This window comes from Glycine max, chromosome 18 (genome assembly GCF_000004515.6).
Source record: "Glycine max cultivar Williams 82 chromosome 18, Glycine_max_v4.0, whole genome shotgun sequence".
Lineage (NCBI taxonomy): Eukaryota > Viridiplantae > Streptophyta > Magnoliopsida > Fabales > Fabaceae > Glycine > Glycine max.
Genome location: NC_038254.2, coordinates 50,216,240 through 50,235,240, shown reverse-complemented (window position 1 = coordinate 50,235,240; position 19,001 = coordinate 50,216,240). Strand labels below are relative to the sequence as shown.

The window sequence follows — 19,001 nt, the reverse complement described above, 5'->3', positions numbered from 1 at the left end:
TAACATCATTAATTCATTTATAGATTTTGTTATCTATCATTAATATTATAAATAATATAAGTGAAAAAAGTAATTAATGTTTCATTGAAAAATAATCTTTCATTTCTAATGTACTATTGTGTCAAGAATGAAGAGTAATCTTCAAAGCCTTAGCCAATTGTTGGAGAAAAGATTTGTGATGAAAATGAGGGATAATGTGATAAAGGTGTATGATAGGAAGAAAAGACTGGTTCTAAAGACTCCTCACTCAAGGAACATAACCTTTAAGGTGGGAATTGATGTTTTGGAACATGGGATAATATAGTGCACGGGTTGTCACACATTCAAGTATCAAGTGAAGTATGTGAGGAATTTTTGGAGTGCAAGCATACTAGAAATACCTTCAAGCAAAATGTTTCAACCAGATCAATGGATAAGTTCGAGGTGATCTATTCAGATGTCTGTGGCCCTATTCAAACTAAATCTCTTGGTGGAAATAGGTATTTTGTTTCCTTCATCGATGATTTAACTAGAAAAGTGTGGATCTACTTGATTAAAAGGAAGAGTGATGTATTTGATGTGTTCAAAAAGTTTAAAAGGATGGTTGAGAAACAAAGTGGCAAACATATAAAAGTGTTAAGAACAAATGGAGGTGGTGAGTATGTGTCAGATGTGTTACAAAAATTTTGTGAGGCAGAAGGGATAATGCATGAAGTAACACCATCGTACACTCCGCAACATAATGGCACTGATGAGAGAAAGAGCAGAACCATTACGAATATGGTAAGGAGCATACTCAAGAGTAAGAAAGTTCCTAATTATTTATGGGGAGAAACATCATCCACTACTACTCATATTACAAATAGAAGTCCAACTAAGAGGTTAAGTGGAAAGACACAAGAACAAGCATGGGCATGCACCAAATCAAATGTGACTCACTTTAGAGTGTTTGGCTCTATATGCTTCAGATGTGTGCCAAATCAATTAAGGAGAAAGCTGGACGACAAGGGTAAGCAGATGGTTCTTGTAGCATATCATTCTACAGGTGGTTACAAGTTGTATGACCCAAGACATAAACAAATTGTAATCAGTAGATACGTGATTGATGAATCAAAGAGTTGGGATTGGAACACAAAAAGTAAGAAGGGTTCAACCAAAAAGTTGATAGATCTTAATAAAGCTTATGAAGTTAAAACCAGCACAAGTGTTGTTACTGGTTTTAGGAGATCAACCAGAACCAAACAAATTTCATCAACCCTACATGACTTTGATGTAGTGTCAAATTCTATACTAAACTCAAAAAGAGAATTGGTGCATTATGCATTATTTTCTACATCAGACTCAATTAGCTTTGATGAAGCAATGCACAAGCCCAAATGGGTGAATACGAAGAAGAGCTAAATTCTATTGAGAAGAATTAAACATAGGAACTTGTCAACCTACCTTATGACAAGCAAGCTCTACGTGCTTGGAACAAAAGAATTGACAATTTTCTAAACCAAATAGGCTTTGTTAAATGCGCATTTAAGCATGGAGTGTATCTAAAGGTCTTGAAAGTGGTCACCGGTACAAATTTGCTTATAGTCTATCTCTATGTAGATGACTTACAAGTGACTGGAAGTAATGAAGGGGAGATTGAAGAGTTCAAGAAGAAAATGAAAAAGGAGTTTGAGATAAGTGATCTAAGGCTCTTGTCCTACTTTCTTGGGATTGAATTCAAAACAATAGATAATGGTACTATGATGCACCAAACCAAGTAAGCAATTGATTTGTTGAAAAAATTCAACATGTTCAAGTGTAACTCAATTGTTATAGCAGTTGAAACTAGAATGGCACTTGAGAAGGAAGGGGATGAGGAACTTATAAATCCTACCTACTTCAAGAAGATCGTTGGATCACTTAGATATCGATGTAACACCAGACCTAATTTAGAATTTAGTGTTGGATTAATAAGCATATTTATGGAGACACCAAGAATGCCTCACTTACTAATAGCCAAGAGAATAATTCACTATGTGAAAGGGACTTTAGACTATGGAATTCTATTTCCTATAGGGAGTGACAACTCAAAAGTTTATTTGCTTGGGTACTCTTATTCAGATTGGTGTGGTGACAAATCCGATCAAAAGAGTACTGCAAGTTATGTTTTTATGTGCGAAGGAACACCAATCTCTTGGTGTTTGAAGAAGGAATTTGTAGTGGTTTTATCCTTATGTGAAGTTGAGCATATCACAGCTTGAGTGAGTGCTTGTCAAGCTATATGGCTTGATACATTGATGCAAGAAATCAAGGTGAAGAAATCAGGAGAAGTCAAGTTATTTATGGATAACAAATCAACAATAAACTTAGCTAAACATCCTGCTGCACATGGAAGGAGCAAACACATAGAAACACAATTTCATTTTCTAAGAGATCAAGTGAATAAAGGGAAACTAATCTTGGAGTACTGCAAGACAAAACTACAAGTTGCAGACATTTTTACTAAGACCTTAAAGGGAGAAAAATTCATAAATCTAAAAGATATGTTAGGAGTTATCTCTTTGAGTCATTCAAGATAAGGAGTAGTAGTAGTTAATTTGATGGACACAAGAGGAGTGTTGTCCAGTCCAAGGCTTGGAATTATACACTGAGTGTCGTCCAATCAATTAATGTTAGTTAGATATATGCGTCTATATGTGTGATGTATAAAAGGGCACTTGTGTATGAGTGTTGCAAGATAGAAAGTGAATGTATGTGCAATTAAGTAATCAATAAAAAAACTACTTCTTCTTTCATCTATCTTCTTCCTTATTAAGTGTGTAAGTAGTTTCATTCTCAACATGTTAGAAAGTATGTTGTTAGCATTTCTCTTAATTATTTTCATTTTTTATGTTAAAATTTATTTTCTCAAATTTTAACTCATCAAACTTAATTACATTTGTCTGATGTGACTTTTCTAGTTTTGAGCACGTTTTACATTTTTATCCGATCAATCTATGTGTCAATTAATTTTTTGTATTAGCGTTAGTTTTGTTAATTGAGGATATCGAACCCGCAATCTTTTCTTTATTTCTTTTTTCCTTCATCATTCAACTTACCTTCTATTTTCCTTTACTAGCCAAATTGATGATTCATCCATGTATGTATGTAGGTTGTTTCTTCAAAATAAATAATTTTTGGAGCATTCCTTTGTTTTAAACTTTAGGGGGGGGGGGGGGGGATACTTGTGGAAAATTATCTGTGTAGTTTTCATATTAATTACTTCCATATGCCAAGCAACATTAATGAATAATTTTGATGGATAAAACAAAAAATATGTAAACACACAAGATATACAGGGAAAAAAGGATATTCTTTCCTTATTGTAGTTTGTTTATTTTTTAGTTTCCTTTTTCATATTTAATGAAGAACCACTTCAATTGGTGTAATTAATTTGTGGTTCAGAAAAAGTTTAACGTATGGACTCTGTTTGGATTTATGCATGATAATGACTTGCCTTTTGATGACTTGTGAACCCTCCACTTGTTTTTTTCCCGTATACTATCTTCCAGGAAACTACGTTGAGTAACATATGTAGAACAATTGTAGTACGGTAATGAGGGCTCCTAAAGCTAAAGGCCAAGGACCACTCAAGTTTGAATGTCCAGAGTTTTCATATCTCGAAATATATATTTTCTTTCTGTTTTGAAAATATTGATGTCGATGTATCATATCTTTAGATATTTTTTAATTACAATTTTTTGTATTTTAACTGAAAGTCTGAAACTCGATAACTGTATTTACAAATTTATGTATTTTAACTGGAGAGATTAGCAAGAATCATTGGATGCTTCAACAAAATGTTAATTACGTGAACATTTTCTTCTCTCTGATACATTATATAGTATAGTTTACGACTTTACGTAACCAACCATGAAGTTTTTGAGGCATCTATATTAGTCGGTGCAATGCTACTTCATCCAAACATATTGAGCACATATTGCTAATTAAATGAGATTAAAAAAAAAGAAAATAACTTATTGTTTCCCCGTTTGTTTGAGTATTAAAAAAATTACTTTTAAGATACTGTTTTGAGATATTTTTTTAAACTGCTTTTTTTAATGTATGATAAAGCACTAAAATAATTTCTTTTAACATCTTTTGTTTCTTTTAATTTACGTAATTTCCATACTTTTTTTAAAAAAAATTAAAGAAAATTTTCCCTTGAGAAATACATTCAAACAAATGCCCCCCCTACGTTTTTCGTCTATAATTTATCGCGCTGTATACTAGTCATTAGTATTCTTGGTGCAAAAATCATCATCTTATGCTGTAATTTTTAACTTAGTCCACATTGAATGAACAAATGCTTTTAACGTTGATCTTTATTTTTGTATAGATAATAAATTCAACGAGACAACATTCAATTTTTATTAAATGAAAGCTCCAAGATTAAAACCAGCAATTTTAACCATGCATGATGCAACAGTCGATTTCAAACAATAGGGAAAAAAAAAAAAAAACTATTCAACGGTTGCTTTTCTCACTCACCAACTTTCTCTTCAAATAGAAGTAAAAAGTATAATGCGAATCCAATTACCGTATCTACAAGTAACTGATACTAATTCTAAGAAGCTGAGGTAAGAAACTCTTGTAAAATTACTCGTTTCAGAATGTCACTAGAGATTGTGAAAACCAAATCCGAGATAAACAGAGAACTTGATGTTGAAATCACATGCATGTAAAATTCGTCTGAAATCACACCATGTCAATTTATAAATCAGCAATCAGATAAGACAGTGCTACTATCGTGAATTCTCCATTCCCAACATTGAAATTTTACGATAATTAAACACACAAAAAAACCGCACCAATTCATCATCTATGTTTTTTCCTATTGTACCACTTCCTCTATAATGAATTACTTACATATACAAAAATTCGCTACTTTAAAGAAATATCTAGATAGCAGTAAGCTTCATCACGCATTATATATATATATATATATAAATTGTTTTTTTTTATCAATTTGTTACAATAATGAGCACGTAGAATACTGTAATTACTACGGTTGATATACTTCAGGTTCATGTACAGACAAGAGATAGCGCCGTACCATCCTACCATACCTATACTAATCGTTTTTGTGTCCATTCACCTTTGATAATTTTCTCTAGTAATCACGCCTTGTCTCGCACTCGCTTCACATCATTAAAGTTTGTTTGGCTACCATAAACACCAAACTTTAGATTCAAACCGTACTATCATTCTTGTTCATAACGCAGTTCCTTAACCCCCTACTGTATATGATAGTGATTATTAATTATACCAACACCACTAACTCTGTTTTCATTAAAAAATATATAAAATTGGAGTACTAATTAACAATGAATCCACTCTCTAATATAGTTCTTTTAATACACTTTTCTTATTAGTTAAATCTAGTGAAAAACCAAAAGTTATAAATAACCTTTATTATAGATCAATTGATATACGAGTGGTCTACCTTAATCAATATTCTTAAATTTGTGTTGTGTTACATAACTGTGTTAAATATTTAAATAGTAAAAGTTTTGTTGCCTTCCATAATGATATTGATGGAGCATATAAAAAAATATCATTATTTAAATAAAGATTGAGACCAACATAATTATATAATTCTATAATTTTTAAAAAATTTCATGCAATAAAAAAGAATATATTAGGAAATATTATTTTCGTCTCATTGTAATGATTGCACTAGGTTGTTTTATGCATATTAAGAAAAACCAGTAAACAGAATTAATCTTACCATCATTAATTATATATATATTTTTAGTATAGCCCATGTCATTAAGGCAAATGCTAATTAGTGGACATTGGTTAAAGAGAAAAAAGAGAGATTTTTATTAGAATATATAAAATTATGTTCTTCATGATTGTTTTAGTCTCTCTTATGTTCTTCTTAATAAATATTTTCTTAATCAATGTCCTAGTACACAAGAGATATAATTGAAATAAAGTAATTAATATTACATTAAAAAATTAAAATAATAAATATTTTAGAATAAATATTTTTTTCTTAATCAACAATTATAATTAGTAGGAAGAAATATATTGCTATAAAAAAAAAAGGCAATTGTCTCCTTCACGGAAATGGTGGCCAGCATCTTTAAATAGCCATACTCTTTAGAGACTCGACAAGACCACATCGATTGCTCCTCTTTTTCTTTGTCCCAAACACACTTCAACTCCACTCATTTCCTTTTAGTGGCTCTTGAGTCTTGAAGTTCCTTATTAGATAAGATTTATGCAAATCCCTTCAGAAAATCTCCAATATCCAATAATTGCGCCAAACCCAAATCCATTTCACTTCATATTCCTTCAACAACTCGTCACCTGAACCGAACCATGAGAGAGGCGCAGAACGACATCGTTGCAACAGAATTCGCAACGACAACAAACGACGAGGAGGTTCCGTCCGGCGTCGTTTTGTTCGGGAAGTACGAGTTGCGAAGGTTGCTGGGAGTTGGCGCATTCGCGAAGGTGTACCACGCGACGAGCGTGGACGACACGCACCAGAGCGTGGCGTTGAAGGCCGTGAGCAAGAACAAGGTCCTGAACGGAGGCTTCGCCGCCAACGTGGAGCGCGAGATCTCCATCATGCGCCGCCTCCACCACCCCAACATCATTAACCTCTTCGAAGTACTCGCGACCAAAACAAAAATCTACTTCGTCATGGAGTTCGCCGCCGGCGGGGAGCTCTTCCACGAGGTCGCCGGGAAGGGACGGCTCACGGAGGAAACCGCCAGATTTTACTTCCGGCAGCTGATCTCCGCCGTGAAGCACTGCCACTCCCGCGGCGTCTTCCACCGCGACCTCAAGCTCGACAACCTCTTACTCGACGAGGATGGGAACCTTAAGGTCTCCGATTTCGGGTTGAGTGCGGTCACAGGTCAGATCCGACCCGACGGGCTGTTGCACACGGTTTGTGGAACCCCTACCTACGTGGCGCCCGAGATTCTTGCGAAGAGAGGCTACGATGGCGCCAAGGTGGATCTTTGGTCGTGCGGCGTCGTTTTGTTCGCGCTCATTGCTGGCTATTTACCCTTCAATGATTACAATCCCTCCGTTCTGTATAGGAAGATTTACCGCGGTCAATTCCGGTTCCCGAGGTGGATATCACATGATCTGAGATTCCTCTTATCACGACTTTTGGACACGAATCCCAAGACAAGGATAACCGTCGATGAGATCTATAAGGACACGTGGTTCAATGCGGATGGCGAGTATCGGTTCAACCGGGTTTTGGTCAAGGAGAGTGAGTGTGAAAAGCAATTGGGTCGAACCGGATTCAAGTCTTTGAATGCTTTCGACTTAATTTCTTTCTCGACCGGGTTGGATATGTCGGGTCTTTTCGAGGACCCGACCGGATCGAATTCGGTTGAACGGGTTGTTTCGACAGTGGTGCCAGAGAAAATTATGGAGAGAGTGGAGGCAATGACGGAGGAGGGAAGGGTGGTGGTGAGAAGGGAGAAGAATGGTGGTGGAGCAAAGCTAGAAGGGCAGGATGGTAATTTGATTGGTATTGTTGTGGTTTACCAATTAACCGATGAGCTGGTGGTGGTTGAAATGAAAAGAAGTGAAAAGGGAGGGGGGTTTGGGGGGCAGTTTTGGAAAGATAAACTGCGGCCACTGCTTCTTGAATTGGCAAGTGAATTGGAAGAGCCGGTCTCTCGGTGATTTCTATAGAATATAATTTGGTATCTATGTTTTTTGTTTTGGGTAACAACCGTAAACCATTGTTTTTATGGATTGGTGAAGGTTTAGGTAATGTTTTAAGGAACTTATATAAGTATATAGTAAAGAAATGAACATGTTTAATACTACTAGAATTTAAAGATACTTTTGGACTCTTTTTCATAAGTTTAATTTATTAGATAATCTTTGCAATAAATTTTCCTACTGTGAATTTATGTGAATAAAGCAGAATTAATACTTATGTACTGTACTCTCATGTAATGAATTCTTGTCAGGTGAAAACATGATTTTTTTTTTTTTACGGAAGGTAAAAACATAGTTAAGTTGGCTGTTTAATATGTAAGTTAGAACTATTTCCTTAAGAAAAAGTAGTGACAACTCAGTTTAAGAATTCAGCAAAAAAAGACACCTCAGTTGTTTAAGAATTCAGCAAAAAAAGACAACTCAGTTTAAGAATTCAGCAAAAGAAGATAGTGACAACTCAGTTTAAGATTCATTAATAGAATCAAATATATTTTTTTTTTCAATCTTTCGGTTGAATAATAATAATTTAATTTGCTTTAAAAAAACAATAATAATTTAATTGAAAATTTTAATACTAGTAATTATTAGGGAAAATAGTCTTATTTATAAGATAAAATATCTGTTTTACTAATTACAGTCACAAATAGGTGAACAAAACATAGTAAAAATATAAACTAAAAAAATATTTAATTCCTTGAATCGTTCCTGGTTTGGGTTCGGTATAAGTTTTTTCCCTCTAACGAGAGAGTGAACATTGATATTATATTATTTTATTTAAACTTTATTTAGTTTAATTCCTTACTGTACATAACCAATAGCATTAAAATTGATTTTAAAATTTTGTGAAACATTTCAACTTATTATACAATGTGAGTGAGATATTCTCTTAACACTCTTTTCTATTATAATATATCTTATTGACAAAAATTTACAAAAAAAATCACAATTTTGTAAATCTTACTTTTAAGTACAGTATCTATGAGTTAACAGTCACTTGAGTTATATTCACCATGAAAAAAGATAAGAATAAAGTTTGATAATCCACTTGAATTTCTAGATATAAGAAACAGGAATCCAAAGTTGTTGATGCTTCAAACTCTTTGCTTTTTTTTTAGTAATTATGGCTAAAATTTTATTTTGTTGCTCCTGAGTTTTGATATTCTAAAATATTTTAAATATGTTTGAATTTAATTTTTCAATTATTATTTTTCATTCTTAAAATACTTGTTCTGATAAAATAATTCAACTTTATATATATATATATATATATATATATATATATATATATATATATATATATATATATATATATCTTTGTATTAATACATTAATTTAGTTTTTATCATATGTAATTTTTAAATATTTATTTAAAAGTCTGAGGATTAGAATTATAATTTTGCAAAAAGTAAACATTAGACAATTTTTAAATAAGAAAAAAAAATAAAAAGTTAGTTTGAAAAATAGAAAGATTAGGAAATGAAAAGAACAGTTTGTACAACTAATTTGTTTAAAGAAGTTCAATGATTAAATCTAACCAATTATCGGGCATAGCCTATTGTTTTTTAGATTTGCCCTGTCCTTTTTTAAAGTTTACTTGTTAGTTTATTTAAAAGTCTATTTCATATTAAATCTACTAAATAGATAGGACATATCCCTAAATAGACTAATTAATCCACTAATAGGAAAAAAGTTTTATGTAAAACACATTCTAAACTTTCAAAATTAAAATCACTACTACTAAAGGCACGAGATAGAGACAAGAATAGGTAGTTAGACTTTATAAGAATCGAGTATAACTTAATTAAAATTAAAAGACATATAAATTTATGTATGTTAATATGCTTAATATTTTGTCATAATTAGTAAAAGAACCAAACTAAATCAAAATTAAAAGATAAATAACTAAATTGAATCTAAATAAAAAAAACATATAAATGACTAAAAGTGTAATTTAGCTTTTAAAAATTTATGTTTAAACCACCACTAAATATTTAAGTAAAATATTAATAAATAAAAATACTATTAAAAATATTTTTCAAGACTTTTTTAAAGTAATAATCATTTTAAGATAAAATAAAAATGCTTAGGCAGACAGAAGGTACTGGTCATTCCACTTTCCTAAGTTGGCAAAATGAATGAAATCATTCGAGGTTAGGCAATGGTGCACGTTAAACAGGAAAAATGTAAAATCAAGATTATATTTTGGTGGAAAATATTTCGGCAAAAATAACGATTTTTTTTGTAGTGTTAGAGATTGGATGGCCGAGCCTTTACATTAGAGAGAATGAAGACAAACGTGGATGCGTTCTATCTTCAGACATCAATCATTCTTATTGACAAAACGATGGTTGCATGGTTTGGGGGTAAAGGAAAGGGTCCCTCGCACCATATTTCATGCCTTATATAATACCCTTAATTAGCTTTCATGAATCATGATGGGATTCAAATCAATTATTTGTAGTACTTGAGTGGACGTCATAACTTCAATTTCTTTGATGAAGTGGAAAACAAATTTATACCAAGAGGCTAGGCTAACTTGTAACAACTTGAGAAGGAAGTGGATGAAGCAATACATTTTTGTCCGCAATGTGTTCGAACATTGCACAGTGCACACGAAACATACCGACGTAAAAAAAAATGCTAGCATGTTTCCCTAATATTAAGAAATAATCAATGCCCCGACATTTAATATCCTAATCGTCTCATGCATTGAATCTCACGTGAATTGCGATGAATGTGTAGAAGACAAAATGTGTGAAGAGAATAAGTTTGGAATAGAAAGAATATTATGCTCATAAATTCTCAATATTCTACTCTCACAAAAATACAAAGGGACTAGATATATAAAACTAACTAGATAAGCTAACAAACTATTAAGTCAGTTGTACAAGTAATAAAAAAAAATAGAAAACTAACAAACTACTAAGTCAATTGTGCAAAAACAAAAAACTAATAGAAAATAGAACATAACTATGCTAGCTAATAGCTAGCCAATGGCTTTTTATTGGGAGGTAAAGGAGTAAGCTGTTAAGTGTTAGTCTTAATAAGAGAAGATAATTCAGATTGGATAGCCTATTTCTAACTTTCATGACATATAACTTCCTTAAAACTAGTAGGTTCAGATTGTGAAGATATATTAAGTGTGAAATGTTTGTGATGGTGTGAAAGTCTGTGGTAAGAAATGTAGATAGAAATAGAATACCTGATGGCAGAGGAAATTGGAGAGACTGAATTGTGAGCTGTTGTAGAAGTTAGAGAACTATGGTAGTCTTTAAGGTATGAAGGAGGTTGTTTCTGTTTTTGTGATCTGCTGGGAGATGGTTGAGGTAAGGTTGATTGATGGTGTGAATCAAGTGGAGGGTTTGATATTGGTATCTCAGGTGGGGAAGGGTCTGGTGGATGAAGCATATCAAGCAGAAAATCATATAAGATGATGAAGGAACAGGCTTAATAGGTTGTGTGGAGTCAACGGATGGTGGTGAGTGACTATTCAAGTAAGGAAATATATTTTCATAAAAAATAACATCCCTGGAGACAATAAGTTCTCTTGTTTTGAGATCAAAAAGTAAATGACCTTTGACACCTGCTCTTACACCTAGATAGACACATTTTCTTGCTCTGGCATCAAACTTCTTTCTGTTAGCCTTTAGTGTTGAGGCATACCATAAACATCCAAATACTCTTAAAGTGTTGATGGATGGTGTGCAATTGAACAGAACCTCATGTGGAGATTTCTGATTTAGAAATTTAGTTGACAATTTGTTTATTATATGAACACCCAATGAGACAGCTTGTGTCCAAAAAAAATTAGGCAAATTGGCATGAAAAAGTAATGCTTTAGCCACAGCAAGAAGGTGTTGGTGTTTTCTCTCTACAACCTCATTTTGTTGGGGTGTCTCCACATAAGAAGTTTGATGGAGAATACCTTGAGAATCATAGAAATTTTGCAAGGCAAATTCAGGGTCATTGTCGGATCTAATGCCTTTAACTTTATCAGAAAACTGAGTTTCAACCATAGATATAAAGTGTTTAATATGGTTTGAAACTTCTGATTTTAATTTCAGAAAAATAATCCATGTGTATCTGCTTTTGTCATCAACAATGGTAAGAAAATATTTATGACCAAGCAATGAAGGGTGAGCATAAGGACCCCATATATCCATGTGCAACAAATCAAAACATTGTGAGGAAATAGTGATGCTGTCAGGAAAAGGCAACCTTTTTTGTTTTGCAAAATGACAAGTGTCACAAGGGTTACAAGAGGTTGTACAATCAATGGAAGAGTACAATTTATTCATTTGGACAAGTTTATCATGAAAGAGATGTCCTAACCTATTATGCCAAACATTGCATTTATTAGAAGGAATGGTATTGATGTTACAATTATAGGAGAACTGAGTTATTGGTGAAGATAGGATGTATAAGCCAGCTCTCAATTCAGTTGCTCCAATTATCCTCGTGGAGGAGTTGTCCTATATGGAACAACCAGTAGGGTGAAAGTTTAGACAATAATAAAGGTTGGCAATTAGTTTTGAAACTGAAATCAAATTAAATGTGAAAGAGGGAATATACAAAACATTAGTAAGGTAAAATTGATCACTAAAATGTATGGTTCCTGCCAAGTTGGTTTGAATTTGAGATCCATCAGGTAGTTTAACAAGTATAGGTCTGATTTGTTTGAGACATTGAAAATTAGTTTTGGAAAAACACACATGATCAGTAGCTCCACTATCAAGAACCTAAGAGTTTATATTGGAACTATACGCATGAAGAGTAGCACAAATTATACCTGAATTACCATTCTTATGAGAACTAACTAATTGATTAGTGGCGTGAGAAGGAGAGGCTTGAGAGGTTTGCTGTAACAAGGAAAGAATAGTCTTATGTTGCTCTGGTGTGAAAGCTACAGATGAAGCATCTGCAGATACCTCTTTTTTTCCTAGAGATTGTAGATCATCTTTAATTTCTTGATCATCCATAGAATACTGGTTGATAGGACCTCCTCTATGCAAGTGAGGAAGGTAACCATGTTTCTTGTAGCAAGTGTCTACCATATGACTTGATTTGTTACAATAAGTGCATATTTTTGTGCTTCTGCCTCTACCTTTTCCACCAGATGTATGGCCTCCACGACCTCTGCCTCTGCCATAAGTACCATTGTTGGTATCCAATTGAGCAAAAACTCTATAATCATCAAATTGAATAACCAATTGCCTCTCTTGTTGAATAAGGATAGAAAAAACTTTGTCTAAATCAGGGAGGGGGGTCCATCATCATTATATTGGACCTAACTGTAGAGTATTGTTCATTGAGGCCCCTTAACAATCTAATCACATAATCACCTTCTCTGTAACTCTTAACAATAGGAATAAGTTCATAGGAACAAACAACAACACAAGTGCATGAAGGAATAGGGAAAAAGTTGTCCAATTCTTGGATTAAACCTTTCAATTTTGTAAACTAAGTAGTGATATTAGCATCACCTTGTTTAAGTAGATAAATTTCTTCTTGTAAGTCACTGATTCGAAATACATCTCCTTGATAATAACATTTCTTGAAAGTATTCCAGATATCCGATGCATTCTCCATCCACATGATAGTTTGCAAGATTTATGGATCAAGAGAATGATGAACCCATGAAACCACCAAGGTATTACAATGATCCCATAGAGTGAAATTGGGATCATTAAGAGCAAGACGAGCCAAAGAACCATCCACAAATTTGAGCTTTTTCTTGGTCTTCAAAGCAAGGAGCATAGCACGCAACCATGAGTGGTAATTTTCACCATTGAGAACATGAGCAACAATCGCCACACCGGGATTCTCATTTGGATGAGTATAATAGGGATTCATCAAGTTTCTAAGAGTTGCATTATTAACAACAACATTGTTTGCAATTGGGTCAACATTTTCAGCTATGATTAACCGAGGAAGAAGCTTGAAGAATTATGATTCAAGACCAAGAAAGTGCAACAACAACAATGATTGCAAGAAGGATCAATCAAAGATCACAACGAAAGGGAAGATTTCAACTGATACCATGTGAAGAAAATAAGTTTCGAAGAGAAAGAGCATTGTGCTCATAAATTCTCATTATTCCACTCTCACAAAAATACAAAGGGACTAGATATATAAAGTTAACTAGCTAAGCTAACAAACTACTAAGCCAGCTGTACAAGTAACAGAAAAAAAAAAACAAAACAAAAAACTAACAAACTACTAAGCTAGTTGTACAAAAACAGAAAACTAACAAAACATAACACAGTTATGCTACCTAATAGTTTGTTGTAAAAATAGAACTCAACAAAATGGAACAACCGAACAGGTAAAGGAGAATGAAATTGTGATGTATCCTGACGGAGAAAGAACAATTGAGTACTAACCCTAAAATGAAAGATCATGATTGAGACTTAATTACATTATTAATTATTCATTATTAGTAAACTGTAATCATTAAATGACGTGACAACATTTGAGACGGATGATTTTGATTAGCGTTTGAAATGCTCCCACATTTCAATGAAAGAACTTGGAAAGAAGGGAGAGTTAGATTGACATTCAGATGGATGGAATGGATACGCAAATACAGACTAAAAAATTATTACCTTTAATATATTTCATGTTAAATAAAAGTTCTAATTTATTTTGATATTGTACCTTTCCGCTTTTAGGTTGAATCATATATCGGCCATGTTTTTTTTTATACGATCTTTTAAGCTGAATGACAGTATACTCTTTAAGTTTTAGGCCAACTCATATACATCTTAGACTTGTGATTCTAAACTTAATGATGACTAAATGACTGGTTTATTTTTTAAGGTTTAATAATTAATTTAGTCTCTAAATTATTTAAAATACATTAATTTGATTCCTAAATTTTTAAGCATTCCAATTAGTTTCTCTAATTTTTTAAAATATCTCATTTAGGTCATTTTGATCAAATTGATGTTGACCTTGTTAGGATACCAATTCCAACAATTTCATTTACAGATAATGGCGGCTAAAATCGCATTATATTTTTAGTTATTTTTAATGAGATTAGAAATGTTGAGTCCATTCATTTTATTATGCATGTTTCACGTTATGATTTTAAGGGTTAATGTAATGACATTTTCTCAATGGGTAAATAAAAATAAACTAACTATTATATTTTCTCAATGAACAAATCAGAAGACTAAGGCAAAAACTAAACGTTGGGAAGAGAAGATTAGATTATCATTCCACCAGCGTTTGAGACATTTTCATTCGTCGAATATGACAATCACATATCGACGTGTCTAGTTGGCTATAACTCAATTACTCAAGGACTTAACACATCAATTCAACCTTTTTAACAATGCTAGATGATATCAAATAATAATAAAGGAACTAAACTAATTCAATATTTATAATTTTAAGAACTATTTTTTATTATTATTTTGGAGCCTAATTTAATAGACCATTGCAATTTTAGGGACCATTGGTTAGTAATTTATAAATTTAGGAACTGTTTTATCATTTTGTTGATTTTAAAAACCAATTTAACTAACTATTAAGATTTTAATGATTAAATTAGTGATTCACTCTATTTGCATGTAAATTTTTAGGTGAGTAATTATAAATATATTTATTAAGTGATATTTTCTTCATTTTATGAATCCAAAATTTTCCTGTAACTAATAATAATTTTTTTTTGTTATTTCCTTTAAAGTTTAGAAGATGAAACATAAACTTAATTATTTTAAAATAAATTACGCTCACATTCATCGAGTTTTATTAAAATACACAAACCCTATTGCTTTTTCTATCCCAACCTCTCTTAATTGTTAAAAACATTATGTAGAGGACCTTTAATACATTATATTATCTCTCCTTACCCTGGGAAAAATCCAGAAACCTATTAAGGAGGGGACTAAATTTTTTTCTTTCTTTATAATTATTTAAATATCTAACTTTTAATAAGTAATACTTTTTTAATAAATATTTACTGTTTTTTTTTAAAAAGGAAACTAATTTTTATTTTAAATAATAATAATTTTAATCATTATCATAAAAAAATAAACACACAATTAATTTTACACAATTTTATTCTAATTATCACCTTAATTAACCATTACAATAATAATAAAAAATACTACTAATTTTACACTAAGTAACTTTAATCATTACCTTAAAAAAATCTTAATCATTATTATAATAATAACATAAGTAACTAATTTTAACTATTTTACATTAATTAACTTTTATATATATAAAAGAAATGTTAAGGGAGGAGAGATCGGATCTCTGCCCACCCCTTTCCATCCGCTTTTGTCCTTAATTGTTTATATTGTGCTTTTTTTATAAAGAATATTGTTGTCAATGTCAAAAGTTGCAAGAGAATTTATGTAATTTCATGAAACTTTCACAATGTTTAGTCTAATTCACTTATTATTAGTTTTAAGAATTTATATTTTTTGTTAATATATTATTGTGAATTTGTACAATTGATAATAGATTGAATTAAAGTGATAAATAATAAGAAACTCATTAATATCAAAATAAATTTGAATACATAATATATATATTAAATATACTTTTATAAAATATGTAATTGATACATATATCAATAATGGGTCGCAATCTCTTCATAACAGATCTCGTAGGAATCAATCATTAGATTTAGATTAGACGTAAGGATCCTCCACATGCAATCCCAAAGAGAAACAATGATTAGACGCCACTTGTTGTTTAAGCGTGAATATAAATATGTGACTACAAAGGAAACATTAAGATCGTGCAATTTCAACCGTAATTATTATCAGCAGTCATATTAGCACGCCTATGCTTTAAATTTTTATTTTAATGTATTTTATTTCAAAAGAAATTATAATAAAAATAAGGATTTAATTCTATCTCTTCGACCTTAACTTTTTTGTTTTACATCTCTAATCAAATTTTTTGATCGATCTTCTGAATTGTTCCCCCCTCTGTTAATAATTTTAGTCTTTTGACGTCAAATATTACACTATTACCATTGGTAGCTAATAGTTACGCGAGTTGTTATTTCATAAACTAGTTTGTTATGATATTAATGTTTAAATTTTTTAGTAAATTATGTTTTTAACTTCTTACTTTTCACAAAACTCACTTTTAGTATTTTAACATTTTTTGACCCATCTTGGTCCATTATTTTTTTCTCGAAATTTACTTTTAGTTCTAAACAATTTTTTTACCGATCTTATTCCATAACTATATTTCTCATTGTTTTTATACCTCCTGTTTTAGCAATTTTAAGACACTACAAATTTCCTATTTGTGTAAAACTGCCAAAGTAGGGTTTGAAAATTTGAAAAACAAAATTCCGAGAAAGAGATACAATAAGCAAAACCATCCTCCCTCAGTATACAAAATTAGCAAGAATAAAAAAAAATCACAAACCACTAAATCCACTATTCAAAATTGGAAGGAGATATTTGTTTCACGAAATCTTTTTTCATTTTGGAGAATATTATTCTCAAGAATATTAGATGGAAATGATATGCATGGGTATTTCAAAAAAAAAAATATTTGTTTAGCTATTAAAATTGGTTGAGAATCTTTTTTATATTCTTAGAAATATTTAAAAATGTGTTTAGTTCATTATAATTTTTTCTAGGAATGTATGCTATATTACTAAAAATCATTTTTATATTAAGGAAATTATTATATACACCAACACAATAAGACACAAGATTAGACAATGCAGTTTACAAATTTTTCCATAAATTCCTAAACTATATCTTATTATTAAAGAAATGCAATACCAAAATATCTTTTAGTCTTGTAAAGAACAAGTAACACAAAAATACACATAAGAAAACTTTAACCACACCTCAAGTAAACAAGAAAGCAAATCACATCAGCCTTCATATCAACAATTAAATTTCAAAATCAATTACAACATATTTGTCTTTTGTCTTTGTTATTAATATAGGTATTGATATTGAGCTATAATAAAAAATTTACATAATTAATATGATTCTCACCCGGAATTCATATTTCCACTTTCTTTTCATGAAAATCATCTCAATACAAAATCAACATAAGCATGAACATCTTACTTTTTAGGAAATAAAAGATACCTAAAAATATTTTTTGAATACCTTCAAATAAACGTGAGAATACACATTTTCATCTTCACATTCTCAAAAGTTCTAAAAAATTTCATGAAATAAGCATCTCATAAGTACTAAAATCAAACAATCCCTCGTATTTAAACCCTTCCAAACCCTAATCCTCTCCCCCACTTTTTAATCTTTATGCAAATATACTTCAGTTTCATAATTTATGTAAAATAGTTACAGATTAATGGTAAACATATGGTGGTGCAAATCATACAATAATTTGTGCTAATATTGGGTGGCAGATAGACTCTTTTCTTTCACAAATCTAACAGGCAGAATCTACACCAAGAAAATATCTAACAGCCAGAATATTGAAGCCTATTGTGTCGTTGGATGTCACCTAATCTATTGCTGCAAAGTGCAAAGGGGCCTAAACTTTTGATTGAGAAACAATGGCCGGAACATATGTGTGCATTCACGTGGCTGTGTGCATTTCACGATTGAATGAATTTGTAACAATTGGGTTGGGAGTGCAGGAAGCAACAGCCCCAATTATGATATATGTAAGGGAATTGATATTGGACCCCTCCTCATAACTATTGGCCCCTACCATATGCATGAAAAGACCAAATTAACATTTTTCCTTTTCTCTCATAATTGGCACTATCCTCATGTGTTTTAAGTTCAACGGAATCGTAATTTTATTGTGAAGGTTATCACAACAAAATTATAATTCCATTTTATTTTTTTTAACTGAAATCAAATAACAAAATTATGATTTCTATGTATTTTTTTAGCTAAAATAAATACTTAATAAAAACATGTTTCAGCATATAAAATATGAAACAAAATTATTTCCATTTCAGATTTTGTACACAAAAATGTTTCTATTGAGTATTTTGTACACATTTTGCATACAACAAATACATTACATTTCCATTGTAGTATGAGAATTTCGTACAAAATCTACAACAAAAATATGTTTTCGGAGTAGTATAAGGAATGTGTACAAAGTACAAAACAGAAACATATTTCCGTATATATTGCACTCCATGCACTACGGCGAGATAATGCTTCCGCTGTGAATTTTGTGGTTTCGTTTCATTATATACATAAAAGAAAAGGGACATTTACTCGCCGAGTTCGTTTACTCTTTATTAACTTATAGAATACAAACTTAGCAAATTCAACCTTTAAATCATTTAATATCTTTTTGGTAATTATACATGTCAGACT

At 31.4% G+C, this 19,001-nt stretch overlaps 1 protein-coding gene across 1 annotated transcript; it reads left to right on the top strand.

Annotated features, from left to right (window-relative positions):
* The first annotated feature begins 5,972 nt into the window (after nt 1-5,972).
* On the top strand, nt 5,973-7,855 carry LOC100788245 (CBL-interacting serine/threonine-protein kinase 14). Its single transcript, XM_006602639.3, has one exon. It carries the CDS (start codon nt 6,328-6,330, stop codon nt 7,657-7,659), a length of 1,332 nt encoding a protein of 443 aa, XP_006602702.1. The 5' UTR covers nt 5,973-6,327; the 3' UTR covers nt 7,660-7,855.
* Nucleotides 7,856-19,001: the final 11,146 nt, after the last annotated feature.

What these genes read in the sequence shown, in the direction of transcription:
- LOC100788245 (XM_006602639.3), top strand. Translation starts at nt 6,328, where the DNA reads ATGAGAGAGGCGCAGAACGACATCGTTGCAACAGAATTCGCAACGACA.